Here is a 24,026-nt window from a genome sequence, read left to right on the forward strand (position 1 = left end):
GCAAAGAGATTTGCTGCCCCTAAAACCGAAGAACTAATCAAAACACTATTTAAGTTTTAAAATCTATCTTCAGCAGTTCCGTGACTCAGTATGCAAAGGTAGCAGATGAAACACCTGTCTGGTAGCTTTCGAGGCTATGCTGAGACTGACCAGAGGTGTTCTCTTAAATAGTGCAAGAAAGAGTGTCGGTTTGTCTCCCGTGAGACAGAAATGTCTCTACCGTTATAATGTAACTCCAAGGGCAGCGCTGCTTTAAGACTCCCCTGTGACTTGAGAGAGTTCTAAATGAGCCAGAGAGCACCAAGAAAAGGGCCTAGGAACATTTTTAGTTTTCTTTCATTATTGTCCTAACACCAAATATTTTAAATCAAGGAGTCTTTTTTTTAGCTACGCAAGGTCTTGATTTTTGAGCCACAGCTGGTATGACTAGAGAGGACTGCTCTGGCCATTCAAACTGACCCTCCGATTTTGCAAAACTAATGACTGCATCACCCCTGCTACCATTGGTCTAACCAGTCGCTGAATAACTGCAGACTAGTGCTTTAACACCTGTCCTCTTAGTCCGGTCCAGTGTTCGCTGATTGAGCTCGTTGAGAATTTGTTCCCAGATTCCATTCTCATCTCATTCCTCCTTAGCCATTGCTCCCTGTCCTGCCATCTCTTAAGAAATTCTTTTCTTTTGTGATCTTGAAGCTAATTACAAACTGTGCTCAGCATCTCCCTCTTTTCTGGTAAATAGGTTAGCTCCCTTTTCTCTGGCCTTTTCTTCCAGTCATGATGGCATTTTGTTGCAGTTCTGTGCATTTAGCTCTAATTCATCTAAATCCTTGCTCAGCCCTGGAAATCAGACCTGCACACAGTGTTTCATGCAGAGAACAGAGATAAGTCTTCATTAGCAACACCCAGAAATGTCAGCATGGCTTCTGGTAGCAGTGAGATCTACAACTGTAACTCTTACCTAATAACACCTAGCTTTCATGTGGTGCTTTACAGAGAATATCATGGTCCCCATTTTACAGATGGGTAAACTGAGGTACACACAGTTGAAGTGACTTGCCCAAAGTCACTCAGAAGGCCTGTGGCAGAGCCAGGAATAGAACAGAGGTCCCTTGATCTTAGTTCAATTCATGTGGCCAATGTGTCCACATCCAATGGGCAGTTTTAGCAGGAAGGCCAAGGACTGAATGAATAGGAATAGGAACTACCCTCTCCCACAGAAGCAGGCCTAGCTCTGGGTAAAGTACTGCAGAGAACAATCCTATGCTACCAAGGGCCTGACCTAATCTAGCATTAAAATGGACAGACAATAGTGTGCCTAGCAGCTGGTGCGCGCCTCTGTCACCAAAAGCAATCCATTGCCCATCTTAGGTTAGTGTATTGCTACGGGAGCAGGGCTGCATGATTTTCAGTTTCATTAAAACCAATTGTTGAAATACAGTTTTTCAGGAGTCTCGGTAACTCCTGAAATCAGGAAAATGGCAGGGCAAAGGGTATTGGCATTTTTTCTCTCTGTAACACTGAGTATACGAGAAAATGTCAGGTATAATTCTTCCTTTAATGAGCAGGGTCCCTTAACACTCTTGTTGTTCTCCCTGAGTCCTGGATGCCTTTCAGCGGCAGATCTGGGCTAATGGCTACTTATGAGAACTAACCTGGAAAGGCTGAATAGCTCCCAATGTAATGGAAAGTGGTGAGAGGCCACTAGCCCTTTCTAATGGGCACCCCGGTACATGGGGAAAGGGACTGGGCCTGGCTACTTTCCCCTCCATCTCTCACCCTGCCCTGCTGCCTTGAGTGCTGTACGTAGCAAGGCTACTCCCAAGTGCAGACGGCTGATGTGAAAGGGATTTTAAGGCTCACATTTCAGCCTTTTAAGTAAGGTTAACACTTAGTGCAGTTCATCTCTGCAGAGTGATTCTAACAATGGCATTGTGGGCTCTGTGATCCCCAGATCAAACGTGTTTCATCTACCTAAGCGGTAAGCAACTTGGGGCAGCCACAGTCTAGCGCCTAGCAGAGAGGGATCCTAGGCTCTATTGCAATACAAATAGTAAGTAAAAACATTTTTCTGCAGATTCAACATGGGATCTGAGTCAAGCTGGATTCTTTCCATCTTCTGCACTCCTGCCGGTAACAGATTGTTACATGTGTGCAGCTCCAGTGCCCTCCGTCTCTATTCTCCATTCCCCATCTGGAATAACTCTTGCCCTCAGTGGCTCTGCACAGGTGTAACTGATTAGAATGTAACAAGCAATTCTGTAGCTGATGCACAAGGAGGAACAGAATCCAGCTCACTTTGTGACTTGTGCTGGCTCTGCAGGAGGTAGGAGTAAAAAGAAGAACAACGTGTTTTTATCACTGCAATGGGCAGCCAGGGGAGTGAATGCGCTCAGCACACAGATCTAGGGAGGAAGAAGATTCAATTTTTACGCAGCACTTTTCAGCATAGAACAGTGGTGGGAAAGGCATTTTGGGGAGCAGGAATGGAAAGAGGGCCAGGGTAATTAAAAATGAAGATAAAAATCCCGCCCCCTTCCCCAATCCATCAATTACTCCCAAACACCGTCGGAAAAGTACATCTAAACATAACCTGTGAGTGTGCAGAGTGTATGGCTTCTAGCTGTGGACCATTAAGAGCTGGTGTACAAATGTGACCTAATTGAAAAGGGACAAGCAGCCTGCATCCCCAGCGAGGGTGGGGAGTAATCAGTTCTTGGTAACACCGGCTGTGCTGTGCGGCAATGAGGCTGAAGGCAGAGGGCTGCTTTTCAGAATGCCAGAGGAATTCACCCATAACCTACTTGCTACTAGAGTGTGACTCAGTAGTAGAAAGAAAAAAGAAAGTGCTTTCACCTTCACCACCTGTGTAACTGTCTCCCCCCACCCGAACACTTCCCCTCAACGTATAACATCACAGTGACAGGGATTTTAAAAATGCTTTTCTGCAGGAAGGTACCAGCCAAGCATCCCTGGGAGTTGGTTCACAGATATGACATCGTGAAAAAGGTCTAACCAGCAAGCCAGAGTGTATCTGGGCAGTATGGTCAGATGTGGGTATCTGTGTCCACGAGCACATGTATGCAATTGTACTTGTCTACGGTAATTTACGTTCACAAATTCTCAGTGTGTGTAGAAATGTCTTATCTGTGCTTCCACATGGTCACCAGATACTGTGCTGATAAATTAAGTGTGCACAAATATGTGTATACAAATGCACACAGGTGAGTTTAAACATCTCTCCTTCTCTCTAAACTGCCACCATGTAATAGGGTTTTTCCTACTCACATTTGTTTGAGCATATCTTGTTAAACAAACAAGTTAATATAAAATAAAAAAATAAAAAATAATACTCAAAAGTCCAAAAGGAGTGACAGAACACAGAACCCCAGCTCTCTGGGTGCTAGCTGTCTAGGCACAATGATACCTTAGACTGGATGTTCACTTGGTTACCTCATTTTTTGGTTTTATTACTATAGTATTGTTTCCCCCATTTTCCTTTCATACTCAAGCCATCTAAAACTAACTATAACATTTTAAATTCCAGCAATGCTTCCAAAGCTTCACTAAGGCAGCACCCTTACCTGAGATCATGTGCACATCAGAAAGCTTATGCTTTGAAGAAGGTCTTGCTGGATGGCAAACTTTTCCTTCTTGAGGACGCCCTTTAAGAAACAAACATGCATACTTTTACAAATTCACACCCGGGTGTGCTTATGTACAGTTATAGACCATTTCAATGTCAACTACAGCGCTCTCTTAATTTTAAACACAAAGACTTACATTAAAATAATCTTATCATAAAGAGTCTCATAAAACATTTATGATGGAAAATTGTTAGGGCTGTCAATCGATTAAAAATGTATCTTGCGATTACTCACACTGTTAAATAATAGAATACCATTCATTTAAATATTTTTGGATGTTTTCTACATTTTCAAATATATTGATTTCAATTACAACACAGAATACGAAGTGTGCAGTGCTCACTTTATATTTATATTTTATTAAAAATATTTGCACTGTAAAAAACACAAGAAATAGTATTTTTCAATTCACCTAATACAAGTATTGTAGTGCAATCTCTTTATCATGAAAGTTGAAGTTACAAATGTAGAATTATGTACAGAAAAATAACTGCATTCAAAAATAAAACAATGTAAAAGAGCCTACAAGTCCACTCAGTCCTACTTCTTGTTCAGCCAATCGCTCAGATAAACATGTTTGTTTACATTTACAGGAGATAATGCTGCATGCTTCTTGTTTACAATATAACCTGAAAATGAGAACAGGCATTTGCATGGCACTGTTGTAGCCAGTGTTGCGAGATATTTACATGCCAGATGCGCTAAAGATTCCTATGTCCCTTCATGCTTCAACCACCGTTCCAGAGGACGTGCTTCCATGCCAATGACAGGATCTTCTCAATAATGGTGCAAAGCAGTGCGGACTGACACATGTTCATTTTCATCATTTGAGTCAGATGCCACCAGCAGAAGATTGATTTTTTTTTTTTTTTGGTGGTGGTTCAGGTTCTGTAGTTTCCACATCGGAGTGTTGCTCTTTTAAGACTTCTGAAAGCATGTGTCACACCTCGTCCCTCTCAGATATTGGAGGGCCCTTCAGATTCTTAAACCTTGGGTCGAGTGCTGTAGCTATCTTTAGATATCTCACATAGGTACCTTAATGTTTTGTCAAATCTGCAGAGAAAGTGTTCTTAAAAAGAACAATGCGCTGGGTCTTCATCCCAGATTGCTATAACATGAAATATATGGCAGAATGCGGGTAAAACAGAGCAGTCATATAATTCTCCCCCCAAGGAGTTCAGTCACAAATGTAATTAACGCATTATTTTTTTAACGAGCATCATGAGCATGGAAGCATGTCCTCTGGAATGGTGGCCAAAGCATAAAGGGGCATACAAATGTTTAGCACATCTTGCACGTAAATACCTTGCAATGCCAGCTACGAAAGTGCTATGCAAACTCCTGTTCTCACTTTCAGGTGACACTGTAAATTAGAAGTGGGAAGCATTATCTCCTGTAAATGCAAACAAACTTGTTTGTTTTAGCAACTGGCTGAACACGAAGTAGGACTAAGTGGATTTGTAGGCTCTAAAGTTTTACATTGTTTTGTTTTTGAGTGTAGTTAATGTAACAGAAAAATCTACTTTTGTAAGCTGCACTTTCATGATAAAGGATTGCACGACAGTACTTGTATGAGGTGAATTGAAAAATACTATTTGTCATTTTTACAGTGCAAATATTTGTAATCAAACATAATATAAAGTGAGCATTGTACATTTTGTATTCTGTATTGTAATTGAAATCAATATATTTGAAAATGGAGAAAAACATCCAAAAATATATAATAAATTTCCATTGGTATTCTATTGTTTAACAGTGCAATTAAAACTGTGATTAATCGCGATTAACTAAAAAAAAAATTGTGATAAAAAAATTAATCACGTGAGTTAACTGCTAGTAATCGACAGAGCTAAAAATTGTTAATATGATCCATAATGGAATTTCAAGTAACTTTTCGGTACATTCGGTAGTTTCTACTCAAAATGTGGTTAAATAAGTATATTTCCTTTTCAAGTTTTCCACAGTGTTTGGTTGAATAATTATCAGAGTAAACCTGCGTTCAACTCAGTGTTAGAAATGCTGAGTATGTGTACTTTAAAAATGAGCAGATAAGTAATATCACCTCCCAATCACCACATTCACCCCAAATTCAGGTCTGGTGAAATAGAAATATGGGAGATGTCTGTCTGTCTGAGGGACACCTGTCCTGGAGTAATGATATGCAGTGACCCATACAGTTTTAAAGTTAAAAAATCAGGTTTAGAAATGATTTGCTTCTAAAAGTATCCAAACTGCTTCCCCCCCCCCCCCCCGACTTGGATTTACCTGTGTATTTAAAAAAAAAAAAAAAGGATTTCTAACTCTGGTGCTGCAAAGTCCTTAGTAACTTGGGAAGTATTAAATCTATAGCAGACTCCAAAATCTAGGAAAATTGAGAGTTATGAAAGCATCAGCAACGAAACACTTAAATTCTGAAACTTTAAATTGCCACAACAGAATTACCGTATATCTGCTTAAGAATGGATTGCTTGCTTGTTTTTATGGCCGAGTTGCTTTTATTTATAGATTTCAGGTTTTTACATGAAGACACTGATTTCAGAGGGCCATGGTTCAGCTGTTTCTTCCAAGCGACCTGGATGAAAAAAGCAGCTGTCTCTTGTCTCCATTTGTCTTCATCTTCTTTGCACTGCCGCTCAGCACTAAAAAGCTGAACCAACTTCTGTCTTAGCTGGTAACTGGAGAGAAGAGAAGAGCACTTGTTTTAGATGACCTGTTTTAACTTCAGTGTTTTACATGGATCAGTTCACATGGTGGATTACATGAGTAACTGGGAAAACAAAATTCCCACTGATGTGACAACTCATTTGGATGAGGAATGTTTGCTTACCAGACAGAATAAGACCTGGGTTCAATTCCAGATGTGACCATTAATTTCACACAATTACTAAAGCAGACAATGACCATGGGTATCAAAAGTTACGCTGGAATTTCAAACTATCTGCAGCCAAAATAATAAATAATGTACCAAAAAATCACCCAAAGTGAGGACAATATTAAGAACAAAACTACGTGTGGTGTAATCTATCAATAATACTACCTCTGTGTTCATTGCATTCACAACTGAATGTAGTGGCATAAACTTTTCTGGTGCATTCTCATGCATATTTGCAAATTAGGGACACAGTATAGGGGAAGATACTGGCTGAGTCTATTTCCTCTTTCTACACAGAACTTGAGAAGCTCTAAGGCCTGATTCTTCACTGCCTTGCAGCTTGTGCCATCATTTATACCTGAGCAATGTGGATGTAAAATGCTACCAACCAGAATAACAGTATTATGCACCCAGAGTTCTTCGTACTTCTGAAGGACTCTCAGTCCCTTCCCTGGTTTCTCCAATCTCTTAGTTCTCCCTAAATGTTTCACTCCATCTTTCTTCCAGTCTCTCTCCTAGCCTTACCACTGCAGCTGTGATGTGTCACTGACAGTTCACAAACATCCCTTCATATCCTCAGGACGAGGTCTAAGTCCCTCCCCTTCATTTGGCTAATAACACTTGCACAGAAGAGCTACATTTTTCCTTGCCTCAGATGTTAGTAGTCTGTGCTGTACTTGCATTTTATACTAGAGAATAAACTGTCTGGCTCAAGAATCCACTCTAAATCTTCCTGCTATGACTTTTCCCCAGGTTAACAGTAACTTATTAATTATGATGGCATTTGATGCTATGGGATATAAGATGATGTCATTGGTGTTTGGCTGCTCTTCTGAAGTGAGTCAGTGAAATCCGTCTAGTTTCCACACCCCCATGAATCACTATCACACCTGTTGTTCATTGAGATCCATGCTGGAAGCCTCCACAGTAAAGAAAAGGAAGGAACGGATGCGAATGAACACAAATCCCATCTCACCTGGGAAGTAACGGCAGCCTTACACTGCTGCTGCCCAGGCTGTACCAGCTCTTTGACAATTGGTTTCTAGCACCTTTTACAACAAGATCGAAAGTAAAACAAACTAATGCAACAGAACCAGAAGCAAAATCATCACCGGAATGTGCTATAAGCCATAGGACCAGAAGGCGCATGAGACAGTGGACTGGATGGCTCAAGTGATTGTTAATGAGATCTAGAGTCTTTTACCGCTACAACAGGTTGTCTATTCAAGTCCAGGTGACCAAAAGTTACCAGCAGCTGTGCTTTTTCAGTGGCCTGTGTGAAATGAGCTGGTGCTCTCAGGTATGCCTATCACAAAACCCACTACCATCCCTACCCATGGCTGAAGCGGAGGCACAAAGGACTGAATATACATGAAATCGGAACTACCCTCTCTTCCTCTGTGAGGTTGCCCGCCCATGCCAGATTGGTTTTGCGAATAGACACCGCAAGTTTACGGGGCTGTTATTCTGACACTTTTCACAAGTTCTACATTCATTTAAAAAAAGCTGAGAGAGAGCTGATGAAAAGCAAAGGCTAGTACCGACATGAGGATTTAACTAATCAAAACAGAGCAACACTATAATGGTTAAGTCAAGAAGCAAGTAAACAAACATTTCTGTGGATTTGTTGCAGGCCTTCTTCCAGAGACAAGGAAGTGTTATCCATGTATGTGTTAAGTAACCTGAGCTTAGTCATAACAGTAGGCCATTACAGGAAAAAACCTGTACACTGCTGGATAACTAATGACTGTTGCTATTAATTTAGTCTACAAAATGTATGTAAAGACAAATGCAGAAAAAAACACTGGGTAACCGTTTAATAGCTGAGTGGAAAGGAATGTTAAACTGTACTCTGTGTTCGACAATTACTCCTGTATTAAGTGCTGCAGGTATTTACTGATATATAAATCAAATGGTCACATGGACATTATATCCCATCATTGCCATCAAAGACCTCAGAGAACCTTCTGGTAGTTTTTGGAGACACACAAATATTGCAGGGAACCAAAGGGGAGGGGAACCTATGTAGCTGTGCTTCAGCTTATGTGCAAATATTCCACAAAAATGTGTCATCTGGTTCTGAGGCAAAAAAGAAGGGAAGCAGGGGGTTAAATTTAAAAAAAAACCCCACAGAGTGCTGCGCTAACAAAAATTCAAAGCTCAGTCAGCACACTAGGTGCATATACCATGACTCTGAAGTGTATGTGTAGCAGGAATGAAAATGCTGGCAGTCTGTGCTCAGGTTGATGGGTAAGGAGGCTTTGAACTTAAGAAAGTTGTAAGTAAAGTTAAAGATTTGTCTGAAAATAACAGACTAAAGTGCCTGATGCCAGCTGGAGATTTACAGTGACAGCAACCAAAAGATTTCCAGCTTTTGTCAATTCATTGTGGGCCCAAGAGAGTGTCACCGGCTTCAATGCACCAGACAAGGGAGCGAGGCGGACACAGGAACTGCAAGCCTCGGTGAGCAGGATAAGCAATTAACCTTTGGCAGGCCAGATGCCTTAAGAAACACTTTTGGGGACTAAATTTGTGAAGTTTGTGGACTGTGGGAATTGAAACATTTTTCTGGAAAAGGGAAATTTAACGCGCATCACAGAAATATAAGTTACTAGCATGATGTCAGTCCAGAATGCTGAAGGGATGAGCTTGGTTGTATCTCAAACTGTTTTACATTTTCAATAAATATGGTAAATTGACTCTGCAAAACTTACAGTGAGAGTCAAGTCTATTTAATCTCCTAGTTTAGTGGTTGGTGGAGTCAAAGAACTCAGGTACATACTGTCATATAGCTTCATTAAAGTAAGTCCATACCTTTCTTGACAGGTTTCAGAGGGGTAGCTATGTTAGTCTGTATCAGCAAAAACAACGAGGAGTCCTTGTGGCACCTTAGAGACTAATGAATTTATTTGGGCCCAAATAAATTTGTTAGTCTCTAAGGTGCCACAAGGACTCCTCGTTGTTTTTACCTTTCCGGACACTCTTTACAGGCACACAAATCTTTTACATAAAGTGGAGGGCTACAGAAATAGTGCACTAATCACAAAAGCACACTCCACAGTCATTCTGCACTTGCTTAGCCTGTTGTTGAACTGCTCCTTGCTGCTGTCAATTTGCCCTGTGTATGGCTTCATAAGCCAGGGCATTAAGGGATAGGTGGGGTCTCCCAGGATCACAATCGGCATTTCGACTTCCCGTACAGTGATCTTCTGCTTTGGGAAGAAAGTCCCTGCTTGAACAGGCCAGTGTTCTGAAAGATGCATGCATCATGCACCTTTCTGGACCAGCCTGAGTTAATGTCTGTGAAACGCCCACGGTGATCCACAAGCCATTGAAAGACGGCATCAAATGCGGACGGAAGAACAGGGGTTGCTGGGATGCGAAGCAATGCATCACGGGGCACTGGGACTGGACCTCCTCCACCTTCCCACAAGTCTTAGCGGCAAAAGAGGAAGAAGTGCTCTGTGGGATAGCTGCCCAGAATGCACCGCTCCAAATAGCGCTGCAAGTGCCCCAAATGTGAACATGCTCTTGCACAGGCAGCTGTCAGTGTGAACACACAACAGCGGTTTCCCTTCTGCGCTCTTTGAGCGGTGCTGTAACTGCCAGAGCTGTACCTTTGCCAGTATAGAGGAGTGCTGAGACTGAGGGAAAGGATTTCAGCTAGTCAGACTGCTGGAGCATGGGGTGAGAGAGACTTTTGCTTTGAATTTACTGAGCTTGTTAATTAGGTATTAGCTGGGTTTCACCTTTTATTTTATTTTAATTCTTACTTGTATGCCTCATTACTTGTAATCAATTAAAATCTTTTATTTTCTGCAGTTAATAAACTTGTTTTATTGTTTCATCTAAACCAGTGTGTTTGGATTGCTTCATTTAGAATAACAGGTTTTGTGCATATCATTTTCTATTAATAAAATAATGGACTTTATATGAGCTTGTGTTGTCCAGGAGAGGGCTGGGCAGTACAAGACGCACCTTTCTGATGGAAGTCTGGGACTGGGAATTTGCTGGTGTTGCTCTGCAGTGTAATTCAAGAGTGGCTGGCCACAGCACTCAGACCGTATAGCTGGGAGTAATTTACATGCTGGAGGCTGTGTGTGAGCAGACCAGGAGTGGTTGGTCTCACAGTGAAGCCGTGTAAAAGGCTGGAGAATTGAGGGGACTGTTCAATAGTCCAGATTATGTCCTGGGTAATGTCTAGAGCCCTACCAAGTTCACTGTCCATTTTGGTCAATTTTACCATCATAGGATTTTAAAAATAATAAATTTCATGATTTCAGAATTTTAAATCTGAAATTTCATGGAGTTGTAACTGAAGGGTTCACGGCTCAAAAAGGGGGGATTGCAAGATTATTGTAGAAGTTCATGGTATTGCCACCCTTACTTCTGTGCTGCTGCAGGCGGCAGCGCTGCCTTCATAGCGGGATGGCCGGAGAGCAGCAGCTGCTGGCCGGGAGCCCAGCTCTGAAGGCAGCACCACCACCAGCAGCAGCGCAGAAGTAAGGACGGCCTGGTACAGTATTGCCGTCCTCGCTTCTGTGCTGCTGCCTTCAGAGCTGGGCCCTTGGCCAGCAACCGCCATCCTCTGGCCACCCATTGCCACTCTTACTTCTGCGCTGCTGCTGGGGTGCTGCCTTTGGAGCTGGGGCGCCTGGCCAGCATCCGCAGCCTTTCGGCCACCCACTCTAAAGGCAGGGCAGAAGTAAGGGTGGCAATGCCACGACCTGCTACAATAACCTTGCAATCTCCCCAATGGCCCCTTTTTGGGTCGGGGTCCCGCAGTTTGAGAAATGCTGGTCTTCCCTGTAAAATCTGTATAGTACAGGGTAAAAAGTATGCAAAAGACCAGATTTTATGGTGAAGACCAGATTTCACAGTCTGTGATGCATTTTTCATGGCCATGAATTTGGTAGGACCCTAGTAATGTCACATGCAGGGACCGGGAGTGTATTTTTTTTTCCATTGAGTACTTTTTCTATTATTAATTATTAGTGACTTTTATCCCATATTGTTTTACATACTACTGAATATAAAAGTATAACTTTCCCAAATATTATACAAACTATATACAGGGATCAGTACATCTACATCTTGGGGGAAACATGCTGACTTTTTGATGCACCATCCTAGAACAGAAAGTGACATATAACATTCAATCAAAACTTCAGCAAGAATTTAGATAGTAGGCAATGTAATTACCCAAGTTGGAATTTGCTTCAGGCCTCAGGTTTTATATTCCAATTTTTCTGAAAACTGCCATGGGATCCTTGCTCATCAAAAATGGTCAGAACCTACTTTTTGTGTGTTAAATAAAAGAAAGCATTTCCAGCAGCACGGCGCCCCCTAAAACCTTGTTGGGACATTCATTCACTACTAAGTGGAAGAAGTGCTCCCTATTGAATCAACACAATACTACCACATACTTTCAGCTGTGTTGTCCTTGATGCCTCCTATCCCAGTAGTGAGCCACCGCAACTCTGTTTAGCTTGTGATAGGTCATAGGGGCACAGCCCACACAGGACACCTTGCAGATCAAATTTTTTTTCCTAAAACATTTAACTGTTGGTTCCGGCAAGGAAAAATAGGTCTAAGGATAGCTATTACCATCGCTGAGGCATTTATGAAATGCACTGTGGGAATTTTGGGGGTCACTGCTCTGAGCACCATAATAAGAAACTCTGGGTCATCCATCCTTTGTTATAAAAAAAAAAGCACAATGTTTTACAAATAGATGAGGAGGAAAAATCTTAGTGGGAGCTACTGCAGAATCCCCGCGGCACAACAAGAAGAGCTAAGGGCAGACAGTGTAGATAGGGTTGGGAAATGAAATGATTCTTTGTCTCACTGTTCACCAGACCGAGTAAAGGAAACATGCCAGAAACAGTCAAAGTTTCCTGGAAACAGAAGATGACAAATATATGAACATAAGAGAGACACCACAAAGAAAATGAGAAAAATTAGAGAGAAACCCCAGCATTAATTAAAAACACCACAGAGCAGGCCTGGAACTTCTCTCTGCAATAGGAGTGTACCTAGAGAAGGTAAAGTGACTCCCATATTCCAACAGCAATTTAACTGGAAATATACAAGCCTATAAATCTAACCTTGTATTGGAAAAGATTTCAGGGGCATTAACAAGAGGCAGAACAGGAGCACAGATACAGATTGGTTAGAGTGAGTGTGACTGTTGAAATGGTCATATTTGAAGGTTAGGAATATAAGAATTGCCAGATCAGACCATGGCCCATCTGTTCTGTATCTTGTCTGTAGTAGTGGCCAGTAGCAGATGAAAGGTGAGAGCTCCTTATATTGCATCTAGTTAATCATACAATGTTACAGGTGAAACATCACTTCCCAACCTCTACTGGTAACAAGCTTGTTTGCCTTTGTATATTTTTCTTAGCTTGTTTACCTGCAAATTATTCATCTACCAAACACTCCCTTAACACAATCTTGTTCAATTGTCTCATGTGTTCTTGTTGCAGTGAATACCACAGATAGACTAGAGCAGAGGTAGTCAATTATTATTTGTCCAGGTCCAAATTTCTTGGTCAAGGTATTTTCTTGGTCTTGGTCAAGGTCCAGACCCCCATCCAGCTCCCCTCCCCTAACCACCCAACAGCCCCTCCCAAGCTCCCCGATTGCCTGCCAGCTCTCCTGCTCAGAGAGTAGGGTAACCTTATTTCCATAAACTGAAAACAGGATGCATGGGGCTGGCCTGAACCACCCAGCATTGCTGTTTTCCCCCCACCAAATATTTCTGTGCCCCCAATTGAGCCAAGCAGCAGAGATGGGGGCGGGGAGAAGAGAAACGGGTATGGGCTAGGATCTGGGCAGCAAAGCAGGGTGTGTGTGTGTGAGTACTTCTGAGTTCAGAGTTAGGAGGTGAAGCCATTGGACTATGATCCAGCTAGCCATGCAATGCCCCTTTGGGGGCTGGGAAAGCAGAGGGGCAGGAAGGGGACTCCGGGTAACAGGAGGGACCAAGGAGACTTCAGATAGCAGCCCTGGGGAGAGCTGGGATGTGGCAGAAGCAGGTGACTGCAGGTGGACTGGGGAGGGAACAGGCCACTTGGGGCAGGGGCCTGGAAAGGGCTCCAAGGACTGACCTCAAAAGACAGGCCCATCCCTGTGCTCCTGCCAATGGTGCTGAGGTTGCACAAGCAGTCACCCAGAGAGACACTGTGCCCCACATCCTAGCCCAGCTGCTGGCCCCCTGCGGTGGGGGGGGTCTCCGCTGGGAAACAGGCACGGCTCCAGCCCCGGCTCAGCTTCAGCCCATGCTAGGATCACCACCTTTGAAATGCAAAAAAACCCAGCGCTCCCCCCCACAAGTCTAGCCGATCACAATCCCAATCCGCAACCACAAGGCTACTCCGCAACTCTCCCCGCTTTATCAGCCACTTATAGTATCTAGAGAGAGAAAACATATAGATAAGATTGATAACATCGCACGTCTCCTCACTCTCATGTAACTCACACCCTCTCTCACACACACGCAGTGCACTTCTGCACTGCTGGGCAGACAGCCACTGTATTTTCAACCATTTTGATCTATTATCGCTTAAACTGCAGAAGTGGGAACACTGCAGCATCTTTAGCTGGACACAGAAAGTTTTAACAGTAGCTATCCCAGTGTATTGTGACAAAAATGCAAATCTTTAGACCCACGTTAAAAAAAACCTGGCATATGAAATTATTTTTAGGGCCAGGCTGGATCAAATATCGGCCATGTGGAAGCTCTAGCCCATGTGATCACTGACAAGTGTCTAGTGGTCCGGATTTGGCTCGCGGTCCTCTACTGACTACCCCTGGATTAGAGACTCATATGCACTGCAGAGATTTCTCTATTGCATTATCCCCCGATGCTGTCTGGTGTGCTGCGGAAGGGAGAACAGAGCCAAAGCTCCACCCATTGCCCACAAATGGGGGATGCACTGGTTCTGTGAAACCATTGCCACTCCCATGCTGTGAGCGGCAGTAACAGTAGCCCGTGCAAGATGGTAACGGGGTGTCTATGCTTCCTTACTAGCTTGCATGGCTACACAACCTAGGCCACGATCTGTCCTGTAAGCCTTACTGTACAAAGCAGCATGCTCAGTCACCCTATCAGTTCAGGACTGCTCTCTCTCTCTCTCAACCCTTATCCACACTTCTGCATGATTAAGCCCAATGGGCGAAATAAATGTCCATCATACTGTAAATGTGGCCTGTATATCTATGTGATGCTGTATGATTGAAATATGACCATCTATATCATTAATATTGCCACTGATAGACAACTGCAACAAATCTTGTACAAAGTATGTCACGTAAGGTGTCAATGGAAAAGTTATGATTTGCTAAGTAAGATTATCCTAAATCCATGTATCATCACTGTATCTGAAGTTATGAATATTACTCTATATATCTGTATCCCAAATGTGTTTGGTCCTGGGGTAACACCCACCTGGTAAAATCTACATTTGAGGGCCCACCAAAGGCAATTAACACTCACAGCGGGCCATAGAAGAAGCTCCTCATGCCTGTTGAGCATTCCTGTGGATGTCCCAGCCAGGCGACTAATGACTAAGGCTCCGTGTTTGTCACAGAGATTGCAGAAATCATGGATTTCGTGACTTCCTGCGACCTCTGTGACTTCTGCAGGGGCTGGTGTGACTGACCGCAGAGCCGCCCAAGCCGCTGCCTTGGGGACAGCCACACTGGCCGCTGCTGGAGTGGCTCTGTAGCCAGGTGCTCGGACGGTGCTGCAGCCAGCTGCTGCTCTGGCAGCCCCAGGTAGCTAGTCCCGGGGACTGGCCAAGCAGCAGCCGAAGTGGCTGGCCCTGGGGACCGCCGGAGCAGCAGCTGGCCCTTGGGCTTCCCCAACCCGTGGTGGCTGGAGCAACTGCTGGTCCTTTGGGGCCTCCCTTCCCGCCCTGGTGGTGGCCGGATCAGCAACAGGTCCCCCAAGGGCTCTCCCCACCCCAGCAGCGGTCAGAGCAGCAGCGGACCCACTGGGGCTTCCCTCTCACCCAAGTGGTGGTCAGAGCAGCAGTGGGTCCCCTGGAATTTCTGTCCCCACTCACCAGCTGTCGGAGCAGCAGCAAGCCCCCAGGGCTCACCCCCCCGGCGGTGGCAGGAGCAGCCGTGGGCCCCCTGGGGCTCCCACCAGCAGCTAGTGCTGCAGGAGCCACAGGGCTCCTCCCAAGGTGGTGGCAGGAGTGGCAGTGGTCCCTCTGCAGCTGGTGCAACGGGCTCCCCCCTGGCAGGAGGCTTCCCCACTACGGTACTACCAGGTTATTTATGGTATAAGTCATGGACAGGTCATGGGCCATGATTTTTTGTTTCTTGCTTCTGACCTGTCCATGACTTTTACTAAAAATACTGGTGATTAAATCATAGCCTTAGTAATGGCTGCCCCTGAGAGTCATCAAAGCATGTAATGACATGTGATATGCTCATGTGACCCTGGACTCCATCTTGGGCCTCTACTTTTCCACAAACTGAGGCTGCGGGCTTTGTGTTTGAAACAGAAAATTTCCAGGCACTTGGGCAAAGGGTATAAAAGACACTGGAAACATCTCCATCTTGCCTCTTTCATGCTCTGATTCTCTGGACTATGGACTTACAACTAAAAGGAGCATTCTATGGACTGACGACCTTCCAATCTTTTGGAAGTTACCAGAGACTTTACAAGCCAGCAGTTTATTTAATCACTGCTACAAACCTGAAAAAGAACTGTGCAATGATTGTATGTATATGATCTATTAACCATTTTAACTCTCTTCTTCTTTTCTCTTATGAATAAACCTTTAGATTTCACTTACTAAAGGATTAGCGGCAGTGTGATTATTATATATTGACCTGGGTATGTGGCCGATCTCTTGAGATCAGAAGAACCCTTTTGTTTGATGAAACTGGCTTTCAGTAACCACTCATCATAAAGCCTAGTGTTTGAGTGGTGAAATAAAGGCTGGAATGCTTAAGAAGACTGCATTTCTGAATTCTTGTTAACTAGTGTGGTGAGACAGAAGTTTATTTTGGTTACTGGCTTGGTACATATTTAAGGATAGAATAACCACCAGTTTGGGGTGAGTCTGCCGTATTTCTCAGCAGTTTGTCAACGTGCCTCAGTGGTCACAGCTGAGAATGCCAAATTCAGGACAATCTATAAAACTTTTGTTTTATTTAATTTTAAAAGGAAATTAACACTTTTTAGAGTAAAGTATACAGAGACTTGGAAAGATTAGATGATCGGTATACGTTAGCAATTATAGTTTTCTGTCTTCACACAAAAAATGAAGAAGTAACATTCCACTCAAAAATTTAGAAAGGAGGAATTAAAAATGTATGATATACTGCATTTGCAGATAATTGGCTTACTCTCTTTCTGTCAATTTTTAGAATTAGAAATTAAATATTAAGAAACATGATCAAATATTTTATTTCTGAATCTATTATTAATCTCAATTTTTTACAGTCATATGGGACAGATTCTGCCACATTTACTCCCACTGAATAGTACCTTACTCCATGAGTAATATTGTCAGTGACTTGGGATTCTACTGGTGCATTTAGCAAGGGTCTTCCACTAGGATCTGATGGGCATACACCACATAGTAAGTTCTCTGCACATGTGAGATAAGACAGGGTTGTGGGGAGATCAAGCATTGGTAGACCTCAGTCCTTCCTGTCCTCCTTCTCCTCTATGTAACAATAATTCCCATTGAGTAGAGTTACAACTAGAGTTTCCAGTACTGGCTGCCAAGTACATCTAAGCTGCCAAACACCTTGCTATTTGGACCCTATTTAATAATCAGAGGTCAGTGTGGAATTGCACATGAGTTGGCAGGAGGTGGTGGTAGCAGAGATGGCAAAAATCTTTGCTAGATAAGTAGTTTAAACTGCTGCATGGGGGATAAATTTCGGGCCTTTGTTTTCTGTGAAGTAATAGCCATGTTCTAAACAAAATGTTTATATTTTAACTAGCTATTAAAAGTCATTACTCTCCTTGCATTCTTTATGAACTGACTTAATGACTCCTGGCCAGTAGCACACATTTCTACTTATTTAGTGATAGAGAATTAAATCCCTGATTTATCACTATAAATGTTATAGGGAAAGGGACGAAATAGAGAAAGCAAGTTCCCAAAGAACTCTGATTGTGTTTTATCTCTCTGTATCTCTCTCCCCTATCTTTTGTAACAATCTTACCTTCTCCATGTCCTCTGAATAACAGTAGCAGCATAGTTCTTCTTCCGAAATAGCTCTTTTCTTGTTCTTTCCTTTTCTATTATCTGCATACGGATCTCTAATGGGATAAGTTCAATATTCATACTCTGACATGTGAGATGGGAACATAATTGATCATCTGCATTCTTGGACCCCGTTATATCTGTTTTTTCCAAGTTCAGACTATCATCAAAAATAGTGTGTGCAGCTGGATCACTTGGCACAGGTCTTGTAGTTCCTGCTTTGATAGACAGTAAAGGGCAGGTCTTTTTTGCTAATTCATTATTTGCCACATTGTTAATTTGTACTACAGCATGTGAACTGTCATTTCTGATGTTTACAAATCTCATTTTTGCACTTCCGGGTCTACTGGAGCCAGCTGGGGAACATCTCTCACTGTTTAACTCTTTATTTCTTGCTTTCAGCATGCGTGGTTTGCCTTTTGATAGAGTTTCACACTGCCTTGAATTCCTTGAGTTTCCATCAGTGCAGTTAATATTCTGCAAGCGCCCTATTGTTCCTTCACAATGGCTTCTGTTGCCAGCTATAGACTGACTTTGATCTGCTAATTTCTCCGCAGCACTGGCTGTGTTACAACAAGGGATGTGCTTTTCATTGCCATGTGCTAAGCCTTTCTCGCTTGCAGTCTGCTCCTTGTGCTTTTCACCATACCACTCTGTAGCCGCCACAACTTGATGGTTAGCTTCAACTTTGGCTCCGTCATTTTCTTTACCACAATGGAAATGGACACAAGCTGTCTTGCTTTTGGTGTGTTTTCTGGATAATTCTTTAGAGAGATAAATGAAAAATCAATGTTACAATCATTAATACTGCAAAAATGAGCTTATTTTTCTGATTCATTTTTTGCATAATAACCATTATGTGGCACACTGACATTTAGAAATATGGAAAAAGAAAGTGAATGAGCAGGAAGTATTAGAGGGGAAAAACATCCACGGAATAAAAGGAACCAAACTTCTTTATTTGGTTACTCTGTGAACATTTAATTGATTTCTCTTACGGACACAAAATTTGAATCAGATACCTAGACTACCTCTCACTGAGAAGTAATGTTCAACGGTTTTGATGTGTTGGCCTTCCTTGTGAAAATGGATTCAATGTATGGTAATGGAACACCCAATCCTATTTACACATCTGCTTGCTCCACTGAATAAAGTACAGCAGAGTACCACCACTCCTAGCATGTCTAAGAAGTTTAGTCATGATGTATTCTGTCATATAATGAAAATCCCGCTCTGTATACTTAGTGTAATTCCCTGCCACAGATAGCCCAGACCGCTCTATGACGGGTTTCCCCCTGGGCCGCCACCTGGAACCGGAGTACCACTGAGCCCTCTGATCCACCAGCCTGGGCTCCCTTTCACACTGTGCTGCTGTGACAAGTTGCAAATAGCTCCAGCCTGCACTTTCACCAGCATTCACACAAGTAGGGACACAGCCAGTTGCAGTTACAGGCAGGCTATCTAACCACCAGTCTCCCAGCCTAGGACCCCAGAGCAGTACTGTCCTCCTGGCCTGGTCAAATCTGGCCAGTATATGGGTTTAATATCCGGTCCGCCTCGCCCTCAATGTGAAGAGGACCATGCACACTTGTGGTAACCAAGCTGAGAGTTCCCTCAGACACCTTAGTCAACAGCACACTGGTTTGTATTAAAACATAAAATAAGTTTAATACCTTCAAAAAGATAGATTTTAAGTGATTGTAAGTGATAGCAAACAGATCAAAGCAGATTACTGAGTAAATAAACAAAAACACAAACTGAGCTTAACATATTAGATAGGTTGGAGATGAATTAGCAAATTCTCACTCTGAGTGATAAACAGGCTGGCAGATTCTTAAGGCACAGCAAGCTGCCTTTGCTTTGCAGCTTGGGTTTCCCAGGTTTTAATACACAGGCTAGAAATCCCTTTAGCCTGGGACCATCACTTCCCCCAGTTCAGCCTTTGTCCCTCAGGTGTTTCCAGGTGAGTTGTTGTAGGGAGAGTGAGGTACCATCATGATGTCATTTTCCCCTTTTATATCTTCTTCCCACTTGCTGGAAAGCTCTTTTGCTGTGACCTGGGTCAAACAGTTCCCATTGTGTAGAGCTATATATGAGAGGTTTCTATTTTACACAGTTCCTGGGGTAACCCTTGTGCTTATGTGCATTTCCTCAATAAGACATTAATATTGTTTGGCCTTTTTACTGTTGTACCTGAAAGGCTGTTTGTGGGTGTTTTCAACTTCACAACATCAATCCAATGAGATATTAATGTCTCGGAGACCAAGACTTTTAGAATGATACCTCACCAGGCATACTTTGTACAAAACATATCCTAATTACATGACAGTGGTGAATACTGGGGTGCCAGGGTGAAACACACTCAATTTCTAGATCCCTGTTCCCACATCCTAAATCAAACTACAAAAGTCCCAATTTTCCTCTGCTGTAAATTTTCTCTTTCCTATTTTCAGGTCCAGGCTGGGACAACTTGTCACCTGTGACAATAGCTTCTAAACATTCTGGTGATAATGGCTTGGAAGTGGGACTGGAGCACAAAATGAAAATCCCTCAGATTGTTTGCTTTGGCTGCAATGCAGAATTTGCTTAGTAAGGAGCCCCAAGGGAGAACAGAGAAAAAGCTAGAGCACAGAAAGGAGTCAATACAGCATGCAGACAGAGCTAATGGATAAGACAAGAGAGAGAAAAAATACATTTGTTATTATTGTGTGTTTGATAAAATACAATCACAGGAGAGCCATAGAAAATGCTTAGGTTATACAGTCCAGTAAAGCACATAAAAACCCATTGGGCTAAACTCATCCCTGACGTAACTGCTTTAACTTCAGTGGAGAAGTCAGAGATCTATTGTCTGGATAAGAGGTTACAGCATATTACCATTTGGTTTGCAGGTAGGAAACAAGGGATTATTGTCCATAGTCTTTCAGATTGGGAAGACTTGTCAAAGGAGTAGCTCAGGGTTTGGTACATACTGAGACTGTTGTTATTCTTACTAATCTATCTGAACAAGATTGCCATGTAGGCAAATAGCCCAATGTGCTCCGGGGGGTATATTTTTTTAATTCAGTTATAGGAATGGGGGAGGGAAATTTTTATATTCTTGGAATATATTCTTGGAATATACAAAGTGTGTTTTCCAGTTCACAGCAATATCAGCATTTGTGCAACATTTTATGCTAATCAGACTTAATGTACTATGGTTTTTCTTCTTTAACAAAAAAAAAGTGGGAAAAAGAGGATTTTCCGTATTTGCGTCTATACATTTATCTCCTAAAAAGATCAAAATAGGATGGTTCTATGAACATAATATGACTGTGACTAAAGGCATTATCCTGCTCCCAGTGAAGTCACAGGCAAAACTCCCACCAACATCAATATGAGCAGGCATGGGCTAATACTAAGTACACAAGTACATTTCCAGTATTGTCAGAACAATATCTCTGATTCCCCAACAGATTCATTCCTATCTTGATAAGGAAAAGTGAGACAACCCTTTAAAAATAGAATCCATCATATTGAAATCTCTGGGTGACCTGCTGTTTGCACCATGAGTATAATAGATAGAACCTGAATTGAAGTCAACCATGACTCACTATTATGGTTAAAAATAATTTGCTACAGAACTTTCAGTCACTAGGCAAGTAACTAAGAGGAGAAGGAATTGAAAATGGTCAAATTCAAAACAAAATGGGGAAAAACAAAATGGTTCTAAAAGCTATAGACCATATATAAGAATGAAGTGAGCTTTTTCTGAGTAGGGAAACCAGGAGATAATGACTGGCGAGTACACCCTGGCATGTGAAGAGTGGTCTGTAAAATTCTCTCTGCTCTGAGAACTAATAGGCATTTCTGCTGCTTCACATGAGAGAGAGAGTGAAGACCGGAAATAGGACTGCCTGAGTGAAGAGCAGAGTGAAGATAGGAGCCTTTAACTAACGTTTCTTTTATTTTAATTTTTATACATTAATAGCAGGTGCAAAAAAGCAACTTATAATCACTATGTTGGAGTTCCTTCCAAAGTGCCAGATTCAGTCATTTATTTTGGACCAAATCCTAAGCAGATCCTTTCTAAAAGGCAGATGGCTTTCTGTTGGGAAGCAAGAACTTGATACTCGCTGAAGGCCAAATCTTGGACCCCACTGCACTTAATGGATTTTTGTCTGAGTAAAGACTACAGGATCTGCCCCTTAAGACTAAATCCTGCATTCCCAATTTGGTACTTATTCAGGTAAAACTTTGAGATCTATGAGAGTTTAGCCCAAATAAGAACTGATTACGGGCTTCAGAGTTTGACTCTTATTGCATCTAGTTCTCTGGCATCCCAACCTCTCCAAGCTCATCATCAGAAGCAAGCTCCACACAGACCAGGGCACACCAATACAAAGCATCACCAGACTCTGCCCAAACAACAGATGGAAAAACTGCAGCATATCTCCACTGCTACAATGATCAACACCCCCCACAACACACCTTTCAAGATCCACGGTTACTACACATGCCTTTCGCAACACATGGTGTACCTCATCCAAGGTACTAAATGCCCCAGTAGCAACTATGTAGGTGAAATCGGACAATCATTATGCTCTCAAATGAACTCACACAGGAAAAAGATAGAAGACAAAAACACTCTATTACCTGTGGGTGAACACTTTTCACTAAATGATCAGTCTCTACATATCTGATCTGCCAGGCCTCATCCTCAAAGGAAATCTGCACAACACTTTCAAAAGATGAGCCTGGGAGCTTAAATTCATAACTTTGCTAGATACTAAAATCATGGACATTGGAATTATGGAAGAGAGACACTGGACTTATGGTTTATTACAACAATCTATAACCCACTAACAAACCCCATCCCTCAGCTGCTTTTTTCCCTCCCCTCCCTTTCTTTCCTCCCTAAGATTGGAGTGGTGCTAATGGGCCACAACACTTTGAAATATGTGTTCACCACTTATGCTAAACAATCTGTTCCACATTGTATTTATCTGTGACACTCTGATTGAGTTTCCCGGACCTGAAGAAGAGCTCCCTGTAAACTCGAAAGCTCGTCTCTCTCAACAAGAGAAGTTGGTCCAATAAAAGATATTAACTCTCCCACCTAGTCTCTCTCAAATCCTGGGACGGACACAACTACAATAAACCTTTTATCAGCACATTCCTATCATTTTAGAAGCTTATTACCCTTTTTTGGGGGTGGGGGTTGTGTGCTTTTTTTTTTTATCAGGGGGCTAACTGGAAGTTAACTGGTTTGAGAGCTTAAATAATAGACTTTGTAACTAAATTTTGGCTATGAAAGATGGAAACCTGATTTTTGTGATACTTGCATTTTATAAAAAGTCAACTGTAGGGACATGTCACTGTGAGCAAATCCTGAAAGATGATTTTGGTGAGACTCAGGGAAATGTCACAGGAGAGTTTTGGCAAAGGAGGGGTTGAAAGAAAAGGGTATTCACACTTCTTTTACATTTTTTATACTTCTGTTTTTTCTTGTTCCCTTTCCTCATTTTTTCTGCATCTTTCAAGCTTTTTGTCCCTTTCCTTTTCCCTCCCTTACCTTCACCATCCCACATTTCTCTCTGTCTCTGCCACACATATTCATTCTGCAATGGAAAACCTTATCTCTGGCAAGTCTTGATTTTCTTTAGTTCTTTATATTTGCAACCGTAATATTTTAATGTGGTGTTTATGAGAGACGGCATTTACTGTATATGCCGAGATTTACATTACTATTTGTTTATCATTACCCAATTATATAGCCCTATCATGCAAACATCTGGCTAAGAGAGAAATCTTTTGTCTGGTTTTGCTATAAGGTCAATTAACTATGCTGTCTAGTAGGCCGTTAACCTGCTCCCAAGGTAAAGGAGTTTGAGTGATGACGCAGAAGAAACAGATCCTTAACTTCCTTTTTCTTTGCTCCATGGTAATAGACTTCCAGTTGTCTGAAGAACAGACAGGAGGTGGGGTTAATTTTACATCTGAGAGACTAGCAGCAGTTCTTGGGGTCTGAGATTGCTGGAGAGCAGTAGGCTCTTACAATGCCCTCAATTACACCTGTATAATTCTTCTGTGATGTAGCTACAATGCAGATTCAATGCATGAACTAGTCTTACAAACCAAGAGGTTATTAAATAGTTTTTCCCACTAGTGGCCCAATCACTAATTGTGTTTGGATAATATTTTGTTATTTCTTTTTTGGATTGCTAAATATGCACTGGAAATTCAGATCAAACAATTCTAATGTATGTGTACTTTTAGCTCTCCTGCTGG

The 24,026-nt window shown here is 42.3% G+C and overlaps 1 protein-coding gene across 6 annotated transcripts in view; it reads right to left on the reverse strand.

Annotated features, from left to right (window-relative positions):
• INVS (inversin) overlaps positions 1 to 24,026 on the reverse strand; it is a 210,361-nt gene that overhangs the window by 4,146 nt on the left and 182,189 nt on the right. For all 6 annotated transcript variants that reach the window (XM_073332513.2, XM_073332511.2, XM_073332510.2 and 3 more), the window contains 3 exons: positions 17,716 to 18,520; positions 6,087 to 6,319; positions 3,582 to 3,662 (listed from right to left, as the gene is read on the reverse strand). In XM_073332513.2, coding sequence (XP_073188614.1) covers positions 3,582 to 3,662; positions 6,087 to 6,319; positions 17,716 to 18,520 — 1,119 coding nt within the window. The remainder of the gene's footprint in view (positions 1 to 3,581; positions 3,663 to 6,086; positions 6,320 to 17,715; positions 18,521 to 24,026) is intronic.

This window comes from Lepidochelys kempii, chromosome 2 (genome assembly GCF_965140285.1).
Source record: "Lepidochelys kempii isolate rLepKem1 chromosome 2, rLepKem1.hap1, whole genome shotgun sequence".
Taxonomy (NCBI): domain Eukaryota; kingdom Metazoa; phylum Chordata; order Testudines; family Cheloniidae; genus Lepidochelys; species Lepidochelys kempii.